This window comes from Alosa pseudoharengus, unplaced genomic scaffold, assembly GCF_046254945.1.
Source record: "Alosa pseudoharengus isolate Yale_2024_CS ecotype anadromous, Long Island Sound unplaced genomic scaffold, YU_APseudo_1.1 YU_APseudo_1.1_scf_13, whole genome shotgun sequence".
Taxonomy (NCBI): Eukaryota; Metazoa; Chordata; class Actinopteri; order Clupeiformes; family Clupeidae; genus Alosa; species Alosa pseudoharengus.
In genome coordinates, this window is record NW_027468598.1 from 39,334,713 (window position 1) to 39,352,212 (window position 17,500).

General features: G+C 44.4%; 3 protein-coding genes across 12 annotated transcripts in view; 1 reads left to right on the forward strand and 2 right to left on the reverse strand.

The window, feature by feature from the left end:
- cab39 (calcium binding protein 39) overlaps window positions 1-9,222 on the reverse strand; it is a 28,036-nt gene extending 18,814 nt beyond the window's left edge. The window contains exons 1-4 of the mRNA XM_076283016.1: window positions 8,748-9,222; window positions 6,911-7,070; window positions 6,506-6,670; window positions 4,559-4,677 (exon numbers count right to left, since the gene is read on the reverse strand). Of these exons, the coding sequence (XP_076139131.1) occupies window positions 4,559-4,677; window positions 6,506-6,670; window positions 6,911-7,024 (398 nt within the window). The 5' untranslated portion in view covers window positions 7,025-7,070; window positions 8,748-9,222. The remainder of the gene's footprint in view (window positions 1-4,558; window positions 4,678-6,505; window positions 6,671-6,910; window positions 7,071-8,747) is intronic.
- A 52-nt stretch (window positions 9,223-9,274) lies between these two features.
- LOC143122181 (transcription cofactor HES-6-like) lies at window positions 9,275-17,223 on the forward strand. The gene is made up of 4 exons (XM_076283017.1): window positions 9,275-10,592; window positions 10,674-10,760; window positions 14,188-14,292; window positions 14,653-17,223. Exons 1-4 carry the CDS (start codon window positions 10,527-10,529, stop codon window positions 15,085-15,087), a joined length of 693 nt encoding a protein of 230 aa, XP_076139132.1. The 5' UTR covers window positions 9,275-10,526; the 3' UTR covers window positions 15,088-17,223.
- Window positions 17,224-17,404: 181 nt separating this feature from the next.
- pik3cb (phosphatidylinositol-4,5-bisphosphate 3-kinase, catalytic subunit beta) overlaps window positions 17,405-17,500 on the reverse strand; it is a 92,763-nt gene continuing 92,667 nt past the window's right edge. For all 10 annotated transcript variants that reach the window (XM_076283021.1, XM_076283020.1, XM_076283018.1 and 7 more), the window contains one exon: window positions 17,405-17,500. This exon is cut by the window's right edge. The gene's annotated coding sequence lies outside the window, so the exon portion shown is untranslated.

Genomic DNA, 17,500 nt, shown 5'->3' on the forward strand with positions numbered 1-17,500 from the left:
AGAGTGGCTTTGAAAATGGCAAGATGCATTATATGGTTTGTTATGCTTAGCTTAGGGAGAACGGAACATTGAAGACTCACTAATTCGATTTTACAACTAGGCAAAGCAGGCCACCACTGTTTGGCCAGCTCCAGACTGTAGGCTAGAGGCTGATGACAAACCTGAACTTGTAGGCTAATCTAAATGACGAGAACAGGATAACTCCACCACCACCTTGTTATTGATGACTTCATGATTTCCTTGTAACGTAGGCCTATACCAAATATCAAATGCAAACAATGACATGCCCAACCTCACGCGCGCACGTAGCCTACGTTCCAAATTATGTGTTATAATAAGGTAACGTTCAAGTTAAATCTGCTGCATGAAGAAGAGTGAGTTCACCCGTGTCCGCTTGTATGTTAAATACGTCCATCTCATCTCAAAGTTTCAATGCGTGATCGGAATAATGGTTTCATATTTGTTAGTCAACTGTACAAAATACATTCGGGGCTGAAGCCCTGGCAAAATCAGCTGTCGACTACCCCTTCTCGGGCACAGAACTTGTTAATTGACAACGTCATCTGTCATGAAAAACATGCCCCAAGAGAGCTCAAAAAATCAATCACACCCATTAGGCCCTTTAATGCAAATCGGATCAACGATCACAATATCAACAACGTTTGCTGCACTGCAAAAAAAAAAAGCATTTCAGAAGCCATTATTAAGCCATAGAGATGTGCTATGGATCTTAGCTCTCCTTCACTTCCTGGTTGCAGCGATACAACGAGACCGTTTATGCACGTTTAAGGTACCTAAACAACGACTGTCCTTTACTGGAAATTATTTTCACACTTTCAGATCACCATACCGACAAGCTAGATCCGACCCAGAACCTCATGTATCTGGCACTGCTGAACTTGCGCAGAAACATCACCAGCTTTTTAAAATAGTTTTGAAAACTAAACATTTAGACTATTTTAGCACAGATTATGAGATTATTTGCAGCTATTAAAAGTTTTTTAATTTTTTTTTTAAGAAAAATTTTGGGTGGGCCTGTTGAAAAGTGGGCGGGCCTAGACCCAACCAGGCCCCACCCATAGCACCGTGCCTGGTGTGGATCACAAAAGGGCATTTTTTCTCCCCCGGGCATTCTTTTAAAATTCTGGCTGTTAAATACCCTACACAATTTTAGCGCAGTTTGGGAGGGACAGAAACAGAGCAGGGCCCGTCTTGGTAGCTTCTTTCTGACTCCCGTGACGTGAATTAACACTGGCTACCTGCAACTGCATAATGTTATCACTTCACTGACACTATGGAGACATATTTTACGTCAACAATGGAGATGAAAACTAGCTTTCGGTTAACGGAGATGCAGATCATCTGCCTAATTAATTTTTTTGCGCAACAGGCCACATTCTACGTTCATTTCAGCGAGATGAGTGAAATAAATGTTTTTTTAAGCTGCCATCGCCATACTACGACGGAGTATTAGGGACACACATGAAGAAAAAAATATCTTTTGCCTTGACGAGATTAAACTCGACATGTCGACTTTAAAGTTTATTTATTTATTGTAGGCCTATTATTAAAGAGTGTTTTTCATCTAAAGGTTCAACTTCATGCTTATGCACTAGACTAGGTATACTAAGTGCTGTCCCCAATCCCAGACTTTCACATTGCATGTTTGTTTGTAATGGATGCAAAACAGCCTATTGCTGAATGTAAAAAGTAAATAAAAGTCCAAAGTCGCAAAGCAGCATTGCCGTTTTTGGTCCAAACCTCTTACCTGATCACGTCACATCTGAGTCAATGGGCTACTCCAGTGCCAAAAAGACAGAACATGGTCAAGCAAATAATTTTTGCTTCATAAAAATGTATTTGTTTTATGATGTAACCTTTGCAGATGATTTCTCATCTTTTGCTACTGGGAATGTCCAACCGTTCCAGGTTACACAAATACGGGTCAGCTGAATGTAGGCTAGTTTACCTCCCAGTGTTAAACTCAGTGATTACGGATACTTCACAACTTGTATAGTAAAGTGACATTCGATGTAGACTTAAATATTTTTAAATGAAATATTGAAATATTTACAAAGGCTGGAGAGATTAAATTAATGGTATCCAGGTTACACAAATAAGATATTGGACTTTTATTTTGACAAGTTGTCGTCGTTCTGTCTTCCACATTCATGAAAGGTTTGGTATGAATGTTGAGTCATGTCTCATGAAACAGTCATGAATGCTTTATGTGCGGTTTATGACAGCTGCTATGAATGTGTTATGCCAGATTGTTTTCTGCTCCCACTTGTTTTTATTTTTCCGTGACGTTTTAGAACAAGTTGCTATTTCCTTTTTTTGTGCAGTGGATTAGGCTATCAAATCGCTCGTTTGAACAGCAACAGTAATCCACTTCATTCGTGGTTTTAAATATAGTTGTTTCTGGCCTACCCACGAGAGGTTTAGTTTGTCAGTTTCACTTGCGCAGACACGTAGGCCTACATTGACACTCTACATGGACACTCTACTAGGCAATTTAATGTTATGCTTCTATATTTCATGACACCAAAATTAAGAAGTATGCTATATCTTGATCGGGAAAACGTTTAGTTTATATTTCTTTCGATCCGATAATAGCCTGCTGCAAATTAACAGACAGAAGCACGGCAGGGCACGCCCCGAATGAAAATGAATGAATGGAACCTCGCTTCTCGCGTCAGTCAGGGAAAACACTGTTCACCAAGTCACGATGATCAGCTATTAGTGCTGGGCGGTATACCGGTTCACACCATATACCGGTGTATATTTTCGTTATGATATGAATTTTTAATATACTGCCATACCGGTGTATTTGATTACACAACGTTTGGAACGCTGCGCCGCGCGACAGTGTTTCAGACGGGACTTTTTTCACACACACGCATGGTGCGACTGCGAGGCATAGTTAGGGTAAACACAAAACACCTTAAGTTTTTCCCCTGAAGTATGACCCTTAAAGCTTAATTTCTCCTTAGGTAAGGGGTTTATTTAAGGGTGTTGCACAGAATAATACCTTAAATTGTTTCTTTAGTTAAGGAAAAATGTTAAGGGATACTGCATTGAAAAGGATTTACCGTCACGAAAATTCTATTGAGATTGTTCAACAGCTGTAACTAGCTGGCTAGTAGGTGATGTCGTTAGTTAGCAACCCACCGAACACAGTGAAGTTTAATGATCTTATCATTCATCTCACCTGAAGAATATTCGCTGAAATTATCCAGGTAGCAAGTAAAGCGTGTTATAGACATGCACTGAGCAATACTAGCTGGCTAGTTAGAAATTATCCTGACTGTCATCAGTGCACCAAAACAAACTTTTTTGTTAATGTTTTGCTTAGCGAACCGAACCGAACCGAAGCTCATGGCAGGCTAACAAGACATCCACATCCACATGAAGTTAACGTTAGCCTACCACTAACGTCATGTAAACCACACAATAACAATACATTTCTTATAGGCCTATTTGACAGAGTAAGCATATTAACAGAGGTTTTATTTTAAATTGTATCGTTTTCAAAAAAGTATAATTATTGCAAGTTGCACTACTTTTTGTATTGGTTTTATACAAGATGTTTGTGAAATTTGCACAGTAAAAGTTCTGTATTTTGACTGCAATTGTTGCATTCTGATTAGATTCTTCATTAGAATCATGAGTGGCTCTTTGTAAACAGCATCATTTTCTGGGGCCATGAAAAACTGCATTACCACTATTGTGGAGTTATTCTACATCATGACAGTAAAATAGACCATCCTTAGTCAATGTACTGCAGCAATTCCTCCCTCAACCTGTAGAAAATGCTGTGAACATCTGATTATGCATGGTAAAAAAATACCGTCATATACCGTGAAACCGTAAGAATTTTGAAAAATACCGTGATATACATTTTTGGTCATACCGCCCAGCACTATCAGCTATCCAGCAGCATGTCATGTCATGTCATGTATGAGAACTAATATTGCCTGGCAACACTACATTGAAATGGCGGTGGCCATGTCTCCAGGCATTTTGGTGTTAAAGTTAACGTTAGTTTGCTTTGCATGTGAACATGACGTGACTTGCGATGTATGACACAAAGCAGTAGCCTAACATTCCCTTGCACTAAAATTAGTATTACAAATAATTTAGATATTAAAATCATATAGCAATATAATATATATAATCAATTATAGCCTAATGACATACTACAATTATAGCCTTATGATATATTACAAAAAAAAGTAGAGTCATCGTGAGTGCAAATGCACGAGTCCGAGTCCAAGTTCGAGTCATTCAGTGCTCAAGTGCAAGTCAAGAGTCTCTAAATTTAGCTAATGACTCGGACTCGAGTACTACAACACTGGTGTGTGTATGTGTGTGTGTGTGTATGTGTGTGCTTGTCCTAGAGAGAGTGTGTGCGAGCGAGTGAGCGAGTGATTTTTTGTAGCACGTGCAACAAATATGTTTAGCTACGCATGTGTGTGCGTGCGAGCGTGTGCGTACATGTGTGTGAGTGAATGAGTGTGTGTGCATATGTGTGTGTGTGTGTGTGTGTGTGTCTCACCCTTTCAGCAGCATGAAGAGGATGTTCTGCTGGGTGCACAGGTACTCTACAGTAGGAGTGCGAGTGCCGATCTGCCTCCTCAAGATGTTGTTGAAGATCTGAGCCACATCCTTCTTCCCCTACACACACACATGCACACGCACGCACACACACACACACACACACACACACACACACACACACACACACACACACACACACACACATGCATACGCACACACACAGGTTAGTTCAGTAAGCACCTCTTGGGTCTCTAGGATCAGCACACGCAGGAAAGAGACAAAACACTTTCCCAAACAACAACACAAACACAACAACACAAACACCAAACAACAACACAAACACAACAACACAAACACAACAACACAAACACAACAACACAATCACCAAACAACAACACAAACACAACAACACAAACACAACAACACAAACACAACAACACAAACACAACAACACTATCACATAACAACAACACAAACACAACAACACTATCACATAACAACAACACAAACACAACAACACAAACACAACAACACAAACACAACAACACTATCACATAACAACAACACAAACACAACAACACAAACACAACAACACAAACACAACAACACAAACACAAACACAACAACACAAACACAACAACACTATCACATAACAACAACACAAACACAACAACACAAACACAACAACACTATCACATAACAACAACACAAACACAACAACAACATTAACACCAAAAAACAACACAAACACAGCAGGAATCACAACATCAGATACATTAAATACTAGGGGTGTCAGGATTCTCCAAATCCTCGATTCGATGTAATTTTCTATTTTAAAGTCACGATTCGATTCGATTTTCAATCTTTTTTTTCGGGGTTTCGGGGGGCTTTTATTTTGAAACCGTTCCAACCGCGAGGTTGTAATGTAAACAGAACTAACATTAGGCTAAAACAGAGACGTGAACATAGTGAAATGAAACAACACAGAATGATCATTTTCAGCACACTCTGAAGAGACCCAAGGTTAGTGATCATGGAATATGTACTTATCAATGTGCATTTTAAGCCTTAAAGTAACTTTGGACTGTAACTAGATCACCTTTTCACTTGCTAAGTTGAGTAGGGTAAGTTAGCTTTAATTGACGTGAATGAATGAATACTTCCACACCGGTGATTTCAGAGTAGCAAGAGGGGCTTTAATTTTGGTAGGTTGATGTGTATATTTTAACTGGCTGCAGGCCCTAAAATTAGAGGAGTGCTGACGCTGCAGTTTAGCACGTGCGTGTGTGTTTGTGTAGCCTGGGTGTTCCCATGCTGCCTTGCGCGCGATTTGATTCACGCTGCTAAGGCAGCCTGGAGACCATGGAGCAAATTTTCGCCTGAGATAGGGGACCAATTACAGAACAAGGGGGAAAGCAAGCCGATGATGAGCTATGCACAGACGCATTTGATAGACATCCGTGGCACCCAATAAATAGCCTGGATATCGCCACCACTTCTCAATGAGACGTGGTCTGGGAACCAAACGTTAATTTTCTCGTATTTGAAAAAAAATGCCCAGATCCGTTTATTGGGTGCCACGGATGTCTATCAAATGCATTTGTGCATAGCTCATCATCGTCTTGCTTTCCCCCTTGTTCTGTGATTGGTCCCCTATCTCAGGCGAAAATTTGCTCCATGGTCTCCAGGCTGCCTTAGCAGCGTGAATCAAATCGCGCGCAAGGCAGCATGGGAACACCCAGGCTAGTGTTTGTGCGTCTTGGCATACATGCTGGACGTGACATTGGGGGTGTGGCTGCATCGTTGATTCTACTTTTAAGTTCGAAGTTCGAGATTGAGATGTAATTTCGATCGATTTCGATATAAAATCGAAATCGTGACACCCTTATTAAATACACAAACAACTGCAGGGCACACACAACAAATTTTACACACACACACACACCTCAAAGTCGATGAGCTGCAGGTCTGCGATGAGGGTGTAGAGGAGGCCGCTGTTGTAGAGCTCCTGGGAGAGCTGCGCCACCCCCTCCGTCTGCACCTCCTTCTCCGCCGTCCCGTACAGCACCTCCTTCATCGCCACCAACGACTTACTCACCTCCTCCGACGCCTGCACACACACACACACACACATACACACACGTTAGTCCCGTACAGCACCTCCTTCATCGCCACCAACGACTTACTCACCTCCTCCGACGCCTGCACACACACACACACACACACACACACACACACACATACACACACGTTAGTCCCGTACAGCACCTCCTTCATCGCCACCAACGACTTACTCACCTCCTCCGACGCCTGCACACACACACGCACACACACACACACACACACACACCTTCTCTGCCTTCTTGTCCGGTGGTGGGTGCTTCTCTAACACACTCATGCTCTCCTTCAGGTTCCGCACGATGTCTGCTGGAGACTTGTGGGACTTCCCAAAGGGGAACGGCATGGCAACAGTCACCACGGCAACAGTCACCACGGAGCACACCGCCCACCTGAAACAGACAGACACAGACACACACACACACACACACACACGCGCACACACACACGTGACAAGATTGATCATCTGGACCAGGTGGCTACATACCAGCACTAACTAGGCTTCTCCATGTTGTTTGTACCCCCCAACACACACACACACACACCACAGAAGTTCGCCTACAAAAAAAAAATAACTAAAGCTGCCATCTTTGCCCATATAAGGAGATCCGGATGTTAATTAAAGCTAATTACCTATGGCCAGTTGCATTTTAAATTAGCTCTGGGGCAGCAAAAATCTAAGTCGTCTTAACATACCGAAGATCACAGTACCCACTCGAAGGCAGAGGGCAAAAGTGTGTTAAGCAAACGTCTGCATTTCAGACTTCTTCGTCCCCGCGAGAGTTTAACAGATGCGATAATTCAAAACCCCCATGTTAATTTCCCATTGGAAAAATCGCAAGATAGCGGACCTCAAAGATGGCAGCTATTTTGTAGGCGAACTTCCGAGGTCTATTGTGCGCGTTCAGATACCAAATAAGTATCATGACATTGTGTTTACATATTTGTGCTGCCAGTGGTATTTCATTCTGTAAATGCGTTGTTAGAACAGCTTTTTGTAGGCGAACTTGAGAGATCCGTGGTGTGTGGACAAATGTGTGGTCTTTGTGTGTACACACCAGTTGGCCCAGACTTCCTCTGAATGACCTGAGCTCGCGAGCACGGCAGACAGGACAGGAGGAGGAGCTTAACACACTTAATCTCCAGTTCGGCTGCACGCGCCTACCGACCGCATCGACCCTCTTCAGCACCAATGGCGGCACGCAGCGCGCTCCCCGCGGCAGTGACATCCCTGGCCTGGCCGCAGCGCGCATGAAACACTCTATCTGCGGACAGTCTGACTGCGGCCAGGCTACGCAGCAGTGATATCCAGTACCGTTAAGTCTCCACGCGACAGTGTTGTGTTACCTGCAACTGAGCGAGCATCACTCAGGCGCTGCCGGTACCGGCAGGATCAGTCCTCCTCGAGCGAACAAGGGAGTAATACACTTTAGCCCCAACTCTACAGTTAAACCACTTCCTGCGGGCAAGACGGTACCTCGGCACTGTACTGTCAGCTAAAGGTCTCTGTCACTCTGCACCCACACATATCAATGACACACACACACACGTTTCGGGTTCCAATCAGCGCTTTGCTGTCTGCGAGTATCGGCCCCTTCGAGGGGGGGGGCGTGCACTCCACCGGGCTGGCAGATGCGAGACTGTCCCCAGTTTCGCTTTAAACCCCAACAGATATGCGCAGACCCTCCGCGGTGACGAGACTGGCTTATGCAGGCGACGTGAAGCGGTGTGTTGTTCAGGCTTCATCCGCGCTGATTAGGCGACTCGCCAGATTCCCAACGCTGGCAGCTGATGCCCAAAAGCCCGAGCGAGTTAGCCAACGTTGTTTTGATTCGCGCGCTAGCAAGCTGACGTTAGGGTTTCATTGACACCGCTTTGCAAGGTATAATTTACTGACAGAGTCAATTTATTTATGCATCCAAAGTCTGCATGCTACTATCGGGCCTTTACAACTCTTTCTACGGGCTATGACAGCGCAGCAGCCGAGTGTGCAGCTAGCCAGCCATCCTAGCTAACACCATCCTCCAGCTAACAATCTTGACCGTCAGATTAGCATAGACGTCACAAACCTTCAAACGGTGTCTTGTGGAAATCTTTAGTGGGTATGTCAATGTAAACCGTGCACGCGATGATGATGATGATCTCCTGTTTTTGGTTTCACGCCCCTCTCTCGAGCAGTGAGTGGTTTCTCGCCGTATCCTCAGTGCGTTGGCTTGGTAGTGGGTGGTTGCTACCTCTCTGCCTCACACCGGCTGCTTGGGCTGCCTGCACTCTGTCGCCCCCCTCAGGCGCAATACGGGGCAACAGGGGTCTCACTGCCAATGAATGAGATGACCACCGCCTTTTAACCACAAATCAAATATCACAGAGATCGCGATTTGCGGTGGGGTTGTGAATGTATCCTGCGACTGTACATAAGTCATGCCTTAGTTTAGGTCAGTGTGTCTTGCGGTCTGCTAATTGGAAGTCGTTCGACAATGTGCAAGCGAGAGAGACATGCATATCTCCAAACTGTTGAACAATTTACTTTTCGGACACATTCACCCCCCCCCCCCCCCACACACACACACACACACACGCACTCGACATCTGCAGTCGCCATGCCGTCTGCACACATGAGATCCTAGGTCAGTGCGCACCTGCCGTTTTTGACCTCGGTGCTCTTAGACCCCCGCCTCTTTCTCTCTGTCTCTCTCTCTCTCACACACACACTTCCGCGTCGTTCACATGTAGGCTACACACGCACGCTGCACGCATGCACACACTCATTAAGTCTGGATCAATGCTGCTTTTGTGAGTCGTAATTTCCCACGCTTGGGTGCGCGCCTGTCAGTCGTGTGGCTCCACATTCTCCAAAACCTCTACTCATAGATCTGAACACACACAGAGAGAAAGAGAAAGAGAGAGAGAGAGAGTGGTCTGATATTGTTCTTCATCTTGTGCGCTGATCTGTGTGTGGCATGTCCTCCTGTCACACAGCGAGACACCGGACACACCTGCAGGACACACCCGTCCACTCCTGACTGAAACTATTTAACAATAATGAAGAAAAGCTCTTTCCCGTGGTGTTCAGTTAGCAGATTAATTTGGCAAAGTTTTCAGACTTTGCCCGTCAATCAAATTAGGCCTTGTAGTGTTTCCAGCTTGTTGGGTTTGAGTTGAGTTGACGTTCCTAAATGCCAGTGCTTTTCAAATGAGAATATAGCGCAACCGATGATGATATATGAAGGAATTTGCTTATAGATTTTTTTTTACTCTTACATTACATTTGGCTCTAAAAGTTTTGAAAGTGGGAAAGCAGCTAGTGTTTATAGTTGGTAGCCTTGATGATTTTTTTAGTTCATAAGCCTGGTAGCAGTATTTGAGAGACAGTTGGCCCGTGTGTGCGACTGCGTGCGCGCGCCGGTACAGACGGCCTGCAGCCTGCCGGACACCTGTCGCTGTCTCGAGGGAGACCTTCATCTCGAGGCGCATTCAGCTGCAGCTGGCAAATGTCGGCATCGTGTTACACACTCACACACACACACACACTCACTCTCTCTCGCTAGTAGTAGTTGTGTGGACAATCCAAGCTGAGGTTGTCGCGCGGACAATGGAGTGAGCCGTGATTGGCTGACAGGAGTGGTGGCCAAGTAGCCTACTGTGTTTGCGCCCGCGCCAGTGTACGCCGAGACGGGATTCAAATGCTAATGAGGTAAAGCCCTCCCGTGCCCTGAGCGAGACAGCTGCACACAACCCACTATTCACACACAAGCTGCACACACAGCCAGTCACACGCGCACACACACTCCCTCTCGCTTTCTTTCGAAGCCAGCAGAGGAACGGACTGGCGCGAGCCATACGCGGCTATGGGACCCTCGGCCCGTGCCCCTATCGCGGAGGATGGCGGCTACGGCATCAAACACGACAGAAAGGTAATGTAACGTTTATAACATGCAAGTGAATTTTACTGTCACTCGAAGTTGTCTTGAGGTCTTTTTCGGTTTAACTTTCAGACTCGGAAGCCACTTGTGGAGAAAAGAAGACGCGCGCGCATCAACGAGAGTTTGCAGGAGCTTCGGATGCTGCTCACGGACAGCGAGGTGAGTCACCGCGCTATGGAACAAGAGTTGCTGCAGTTTGGCCTCTAACACCACTGGCGCCTTAATGCAGGGGCTTACCTGGGCTTCAGCCCAGGGGCCTCGACCAATGAGGGGCCTCCTAATAATAATAATGATAATCAATAATAATAAACGGCGTGTCCGTATTCGTGGCGTCATTAGCCTACTCTGGAGCTAGCCTAAATAATTGAGCACATCGTACTGCTCTACAATTACATCCATGCAGAGGCCCCCTTTGTCTTCTCCAATTCTAAAGTGTAACAAAATGTAACAAAACGTAATAAATCCCAACGGGTGTAGAGGAGCTAGAGGAGAGGCTGAAACTGACTGACAAGCTTATCATACAAACTCTGGAGATAACGTGGGTAGGATTGAAGCAACGATAAACGAATGACGTGGATTCCTGTAACTGTCCATGAAAACAGAAGGCATAGCAGGTAAATATCGTAACAAATAGCCTGGAAATGAAACGGCTTTTAAAACATGTATTTAACTTGTCTCATTGGAGTGGACGCAGAACATGGGCTGTGGCGCAAATAAATGAATTAGTGATCTGCATTTCCGTTCACCAACAGCTAAGTTTGTGCTAACCCATTCGCACATATTATAGTCTATGTTATGTTTTCTCCATTGTTAACGTGAGATATGTCTCCATGTAGTGTAGTGATAATGCATAAGGTAGCCACGTTCACGTCACATGAGCCAGCTTGTTCTGTAGGCTAAAAGTATTTCTGTCCCTCCCAAACTGCGTTAAACTGGTGTGTTAAGTAGACAGAATTTCAAAAAAACTCCTGGGGAACCCCCGACACGACAAACACATGCACTTTTGAAAAGCTTTTTAACGTCCATATGTGTACACATCTTTTAATTTAGCTTACAGCCAGTGTTCAACAAGTGTAAAAGTTCAACGCTTTTTTTCGTGCAGTAGGCTAGCCTTTTTGATAAGCGATGTCATGGGTAGGCAGACGTGATTCGAGGGCTTTCTGTTCCTGTTTATGTAAAGGTTTTACATAGGCTGAATAATGATAGGCTACACTGCATGTTATTAACCAAAAGCGCACGCTATGTGTCGGGTCAGATCGCATATAGCCCAGGGGCCTCGGGTGGTATTAAGGCGCCCCTGTCTAACACACATTATGCTCTACGCTACATTTGATAAACGTCCACACAAATCCATTAGGCTACTGCACACGGATCTCCCCGAACTTCAAACTTTCAGGCCGAAAGCAAGCTCTACTCAGAACCATGTAATCTAAAAAGAAAAACGCTTTCAGACATCACACAAAACACAGCATGGTACATGTGGTAGGCTACACAGTATTGAGGTCAATTCAAAACACTAAAACCTGTACTGTGACGACGTATGCCTCCACAACAACCTGAGGAACGTCATATAGAAGGCACGCAAATGTAGGCCTATACATTTTCAAATGGTGTAACTCCTGTAGAAAAAAATAGCTGAAAAAGTAAATGTAGGCATACTGTATAATGGAATGAAGTAAAATAATATTATATAAAACCATGAAAAAAAATCTTAAAGAGAGGTCTTTGGGGTTTATTATTATTTTAATTACCATTATTTAAAACGAGTGACTGGTGAAAAAGCATCCACACACTTATCTCCATTTACTGTTTTCCATGATTAAACACAATTAGGCTTATGAGCTACACAATCAAAATCAAAACACCAGCAAAACCATCACACCTTTCCAGGAAACCATGACACCATCTACCAAGGGACAGGTGCATTTCCCTGGCCTGATAAAAGAGCCCTGCAGCACTCTACTTCTGGGAAGTTTCAAATCCCCAAAGACCTGTCTTGAACACTTTTTCATTGTTGTGTAGGCTACTGGTAAACATGGACATATTTGACCTGTCTTTATGCATGGACACTGTCATCAACAACTCACTGTTGTATAGGCTACTGGTAAATACATGGACATATTGGTCACTGTTCTCCACATTCTTCTCTTACATTTATAGTAAAGCTTTTCCATTGAACTTCAGTGATAGAGATTTTAACAGTATAGTTATGCAACTACAGTACAATTCTAGAACTTGTAAATGTGTAGCCATTTCTTGTCTTGTGTACATTGTTCATCATGCAAAGGGGTGGTTGTGTGGAAGCAACATAACACTGCTGTCGGGTGGAAACCTCATAACTATATTTGTTGTTGTTTTTTTTCTTTGACACAATGTTGAAATATTTTCACAATACAATTTTTTTTCCATTTTCCTGAAAACGAACGGATTTGGACACACAAGGTTTCCACCCGACAGCAGCCATAAGCAACGTATATTCACCCAACAGCAGCCATAGCAACGTATATTCACCCAACAGCAGCCGTAAGCAACGTATATTCACCCAACAGCAGCCATAAGCAACGTATATTCACCCAACAGCAGCCATAGCAACGTATATTCACTGTAGAAGGTTTGTGCGGTAGTGTTTTCAATTGACCTCAGTATGTAAGACTATGTTGTATTTATGCGGTAGTGTTTTGAATTGACCTCAGCAGTGTATAATAGGACTACGTTGTATTTGTGCGGTAGTGTTTTGAATTGATCTCAGTATGCAAGACTATGTTGTGTTTGTGCGGTAGTGTTTTTAATTGATCTCAGTAAGACTGTTATATTTGTGCGGTAGTGTTTTGAATTGATCTCAGTAAGACTATGTTGTATTTGTGCGGTAGTGTTTTGAATTGATCTTAGTATGTAAAAATATGTTGTATTTGTGTGGTATAGCATTTTGAATTGATCTCAGCAGTGTATAATAGGACTATGTTGTATTTGTGCGGTAGTGTTTTGAATTGATCTCAGTATGCAAGACTATGTTGTGTTTGTGCGGTATAGCGTTTTGAATTAATCTCAGTGTGTAAGATTGACTGACTGACTGACTGTGGTCTGAAGTTGGCTTTGATCTGAACGTAGCAAGTTTGAGAGTTCAGACAGCACCCATTTTTTTCATGTTTTTTCCAACTGCTAGTATTGCGTGAACATTATCAACTGAGCTCCTTGAACATGATCAACTGAGCTCCTGATCAACTGAGCTCCTTGAACATGATCAACTGAGCTCCTGATCAACTGAGCTCCTTGAACATGATCAACTGAGCTCCTGATCAACTGAGCTCCTTGAACATTATCAACTGAGCTCCTTGAACATTATCAACTGAGCTCCTGATCAACTGAGCTCCGTGTTAAAATTAGCCAGAGTTCTCCTTTAACTTGTTTATCAATAAACTTGTTTATCAATAAACTTACTTTAACTTGTTTGTGAATAAACTTGCCTTAACTTGTTTGTGAATAAACTTACCTTAACTTGTTTGTGAATAAACTTACCTTAACTTGTTTGTGAATAAACTTACCTTAACTTGTTTGTGAATAAACTTGCTTTAACTTGTTTCCACAGTTATCAGCGAAGATGGAGAACGCAGAGGTTCTAGAGATGACGGTGAAACAGGTGGAACAGATTCTCCAGAGTCGCACTCAAGGTGACACACACACACAGACCCACGTAGCAGAAGTGTGTGTGTGTGTGTGTGTGTGTAGTGTGTGTGAATGTATATGTGTGTGTGTGAATGTATATGTGTGTGTGTGTGTGTGTGTGTATATGTGTGTGTGTATATATGTGTGTGTGTGTGTGTATATATATGTGTGTGTGTATATATATGTGTGTGCGTGCGTGCCTGACCTCTCCTCCTCCTGTTCCCCAGAGGGGCTGTGTGTGTGTGTATATATGTGTGTGTGTGTGTGTGTGTGTGTGTGTGTGCCTGACCTCTCCTCCTCCTGTTCCCCAGAGGGTGTGTGTGTGTGTATATATGTGTGTGTGTGCGTGCCTGACCTCTCCTCCTCCTGTTCCCCAGAGGGTGGTCAGACGGGCGAGCGCTACGCCGCCGGGTACATCCAGTGCATGCACGAGGTGCACAGCTTCCTGTCCTCCTGCCCCGGGCTGGACGCCTCGCTAGCCGCCGAGCTGCTCAGCCACCTGCTGGAGTGCATGCCGCTGCACCGGGAAGGACTCGAGCACACACTCGACACACTCAACGACACACTCAACGACACACTCAACGACACACTCACAGACACACTCACAGACACACTCACAGACACACTCAGCGACACACTGACCGATGTGCTCGCAGACACTCTCAGCAGTGCGATGCCAGCGCAACAGCTGACGGGCATGGTGATGGCGCCCCCTGCTGGCTCTGGTGAGGAAGAGGAAGAGGAGGAGAGCGGCTCAGAGGAAGAGGATTCAGACGCCTTCCAACCTGCACCATTAGCTCAAGACATGTGGAGGCCATGGTAGAGGTGTGTGTGTATGTGCAAGTGTGTGTGTGTGTGTGTGTGTGTGTGTGTGTGTGTGTACATTAGGACCTACTTAGGTGAGTGTGTATGTCTCTGTGTATGTGTGACAGTAAACATTCCTCCCGATGCCTTAAGAGATACTAGCACCCATGGGTTTAGCTCCTTTGTTAGTATGGGCAGGTAAGAGATGCTATGAGATGCTAGCACCCTGTAGTAAGAGATGCTAAGAGATGCTAGGACACTGTAGTAAGAGATGCTAAGAGATGCTAGCACCCTGTAGTAAGAGATGCTATGAGATGCTAGCACACTGTAGTAAGAGATGCTAGCACACTGTAGTAAGAGATGCTAGTACCCGGGGAACATAGAGATGACCCCCACCCTGGAGTAAAAGCTAGCACCCTGTAGTAAGAGATGCTATGAGATACTAGCACACCGTAGTAAGAGATGCTAGCACCCTGTAGTAAGAGATGCTATTAGATGCTAGCACCCTGGAGTAAAAGCTAGCACCCTGGAGTAAAAGCTAGCATCCATGGGTTTTAGCTCCTTTTGGTAGAGCTTCAGGCTCAGCTGTGCAGTCGGTCAAACGGACACAATACAGTTACATGTGCAGGATTGACTTGGACAACTGTGTCTGTGTGTTTGTTTGCAGCACTGACTTTGAAGAGTGTGTATGTGTATGTGTGCATTAGGTCTTACTTTGCTATGTGTGTGTGTACACACATTCATTAGGCCTTAATTTGCTGAGTGAGTGTGTGTGTGCATTAGGTCCTACTTCAACGTGTGTGTGTGCGCATCAGGTCCTCGAAGAGTGTGCGTGTGTGTTTGGCATTAGGTCCCCGATGAGTGAGTGTGTGTGTGTGTGTCATGCGCGCATTAGGTCCTCAATGAGTATGTGTATGTGCATTAGGCCTTACTTTCCCTAGTTTGTGTGTATGAGTGTATGCATTAGGTCAGTTACTTCGGTGTGTGTGTGTGTGTGTGTGTGTGTGTGTGTATTACTGTCTGGAGCACATGGGACATGGAAGCTGCTGGAATAACAGGAAGCATTACTGTGCAGATGGGATCAGCACTTGTTGCACTAAGAACAAACATGGAGTCTTTTAGATAGTGTATTATTACTGCACACACATACACACACACACACTCATTGAAGTAACACCTAATGCACACACACACATAGTGTATTATTACTGTGACTTGTTTACATTGATGGCTTCACTATTGTTGTTATTGTTATTAATATTATTGTTATTATTAAAGATATATGTCTGAGGAATAGTCATTTGATAGTAAGATTGTTATTATTGTTGGTGTGTTGTTGTTTACGGAGGCGTGTAGGAGTGTGTGTGTGTACAATAAGGCGTGCAGAAGTGTGTGTGTGTGTACAATAAGGTGTGTAGGAGTGTGTGTGTGTACAATAAGGTGTGTAGGAGTGTGTGTGTGTACAATAAGGTGTATAGGAGTGTGTGTGTGTGTGTGTGTACAATAAAGTGTGTAGGAGTGTGTGTGTGTACAATAAGGCGTGTAGGAGTGTGTGTGTGTGTGTACAATAAGGTGTGTAGGAGTGTGTGTGTGTACAATAAGGCGTGCAGGAGTGTGTGTGTGTACAATAAGGCGTGTAGGAGTGTGTGTGTGTACAATAAGGCGTGCAGGAGTGTGTGTGTGTACACAATAAGGCGTGTAGGCCTGTGTGTGTGTGTGTGTACAATAAGGCGTGCAGGAGAGTGTGCGTGTGTACAATAAGGTGTATAGGAGTGTGTGTGTGTGTACAATAAGGCGTGTAGGAGTGTGTGTGTGTGTGTGCGTAAAAATGAGGTGGAGTATAATTTTCATGTTCCACATTTCAATTCCAAAGGAATGATTTGAGAGACCACAGCAGGTCTAATGTGAAGGTATTTGGCCTCAGTGTGTGTGTGTGTGTGTGTATTTGGCCTGTGTGTGTGTGTATTTGGCCTGTGTGTGTGTGTGTATTTGGCCTGTGTGTGTATTTGGCCTCTGTGTGTGTGTATTTGGCCTGTGTGTGTGTGTATATGGCCTGTGTGTGTATTTGGCCTCTGTGTGTGTGTGTATATGGCCTGTGTGTGTGTGTGCACACGCATTTAGCCTCTGTGTGTGTGTGTTGTCAATTGTAACAGGTGTGGCAGCATCCCCCCCCCCACACACACACACACACGCACGAGGCACACGCGCACACACACACACACACACACACACACACACACACACACACGAGGCACACACACACACACGAGGCGCACACACACACACACACACACACACACACACACACACACACACACGAGGCGTGGCAGCTCTGCTGGTTTAATTGCACTTTAATGATCTTTCATGACAGTAGTTCTAAAGACACCTGTACACACTTCACAAGGTAGGAACAGATGACAAGTGGTGTAGGA

Coding starts and splice junctions, on each gene's coding strand:
- LOC143122181 (XM_076283017.1), top strand. CDS start 10,527: ATGGGACCCTCGGCCCGTGCCCCTATCGCGGAGGATGGCGGCTACGGC. Junction 10,593..10,673: donor GCATCAAACACGACAGAAAG/GTAATGTAACGT, acceptor TTTAACTTTCAG/ACTCGGAAGCCACTTGTGGA. Junction 10,761..14,187: donor TGCTGCTCACGGACAGCGAG/GTGAGTCACCGC, acceptor TTGTTTCCACAG/TTATCAGCGAAGATGGAGAA.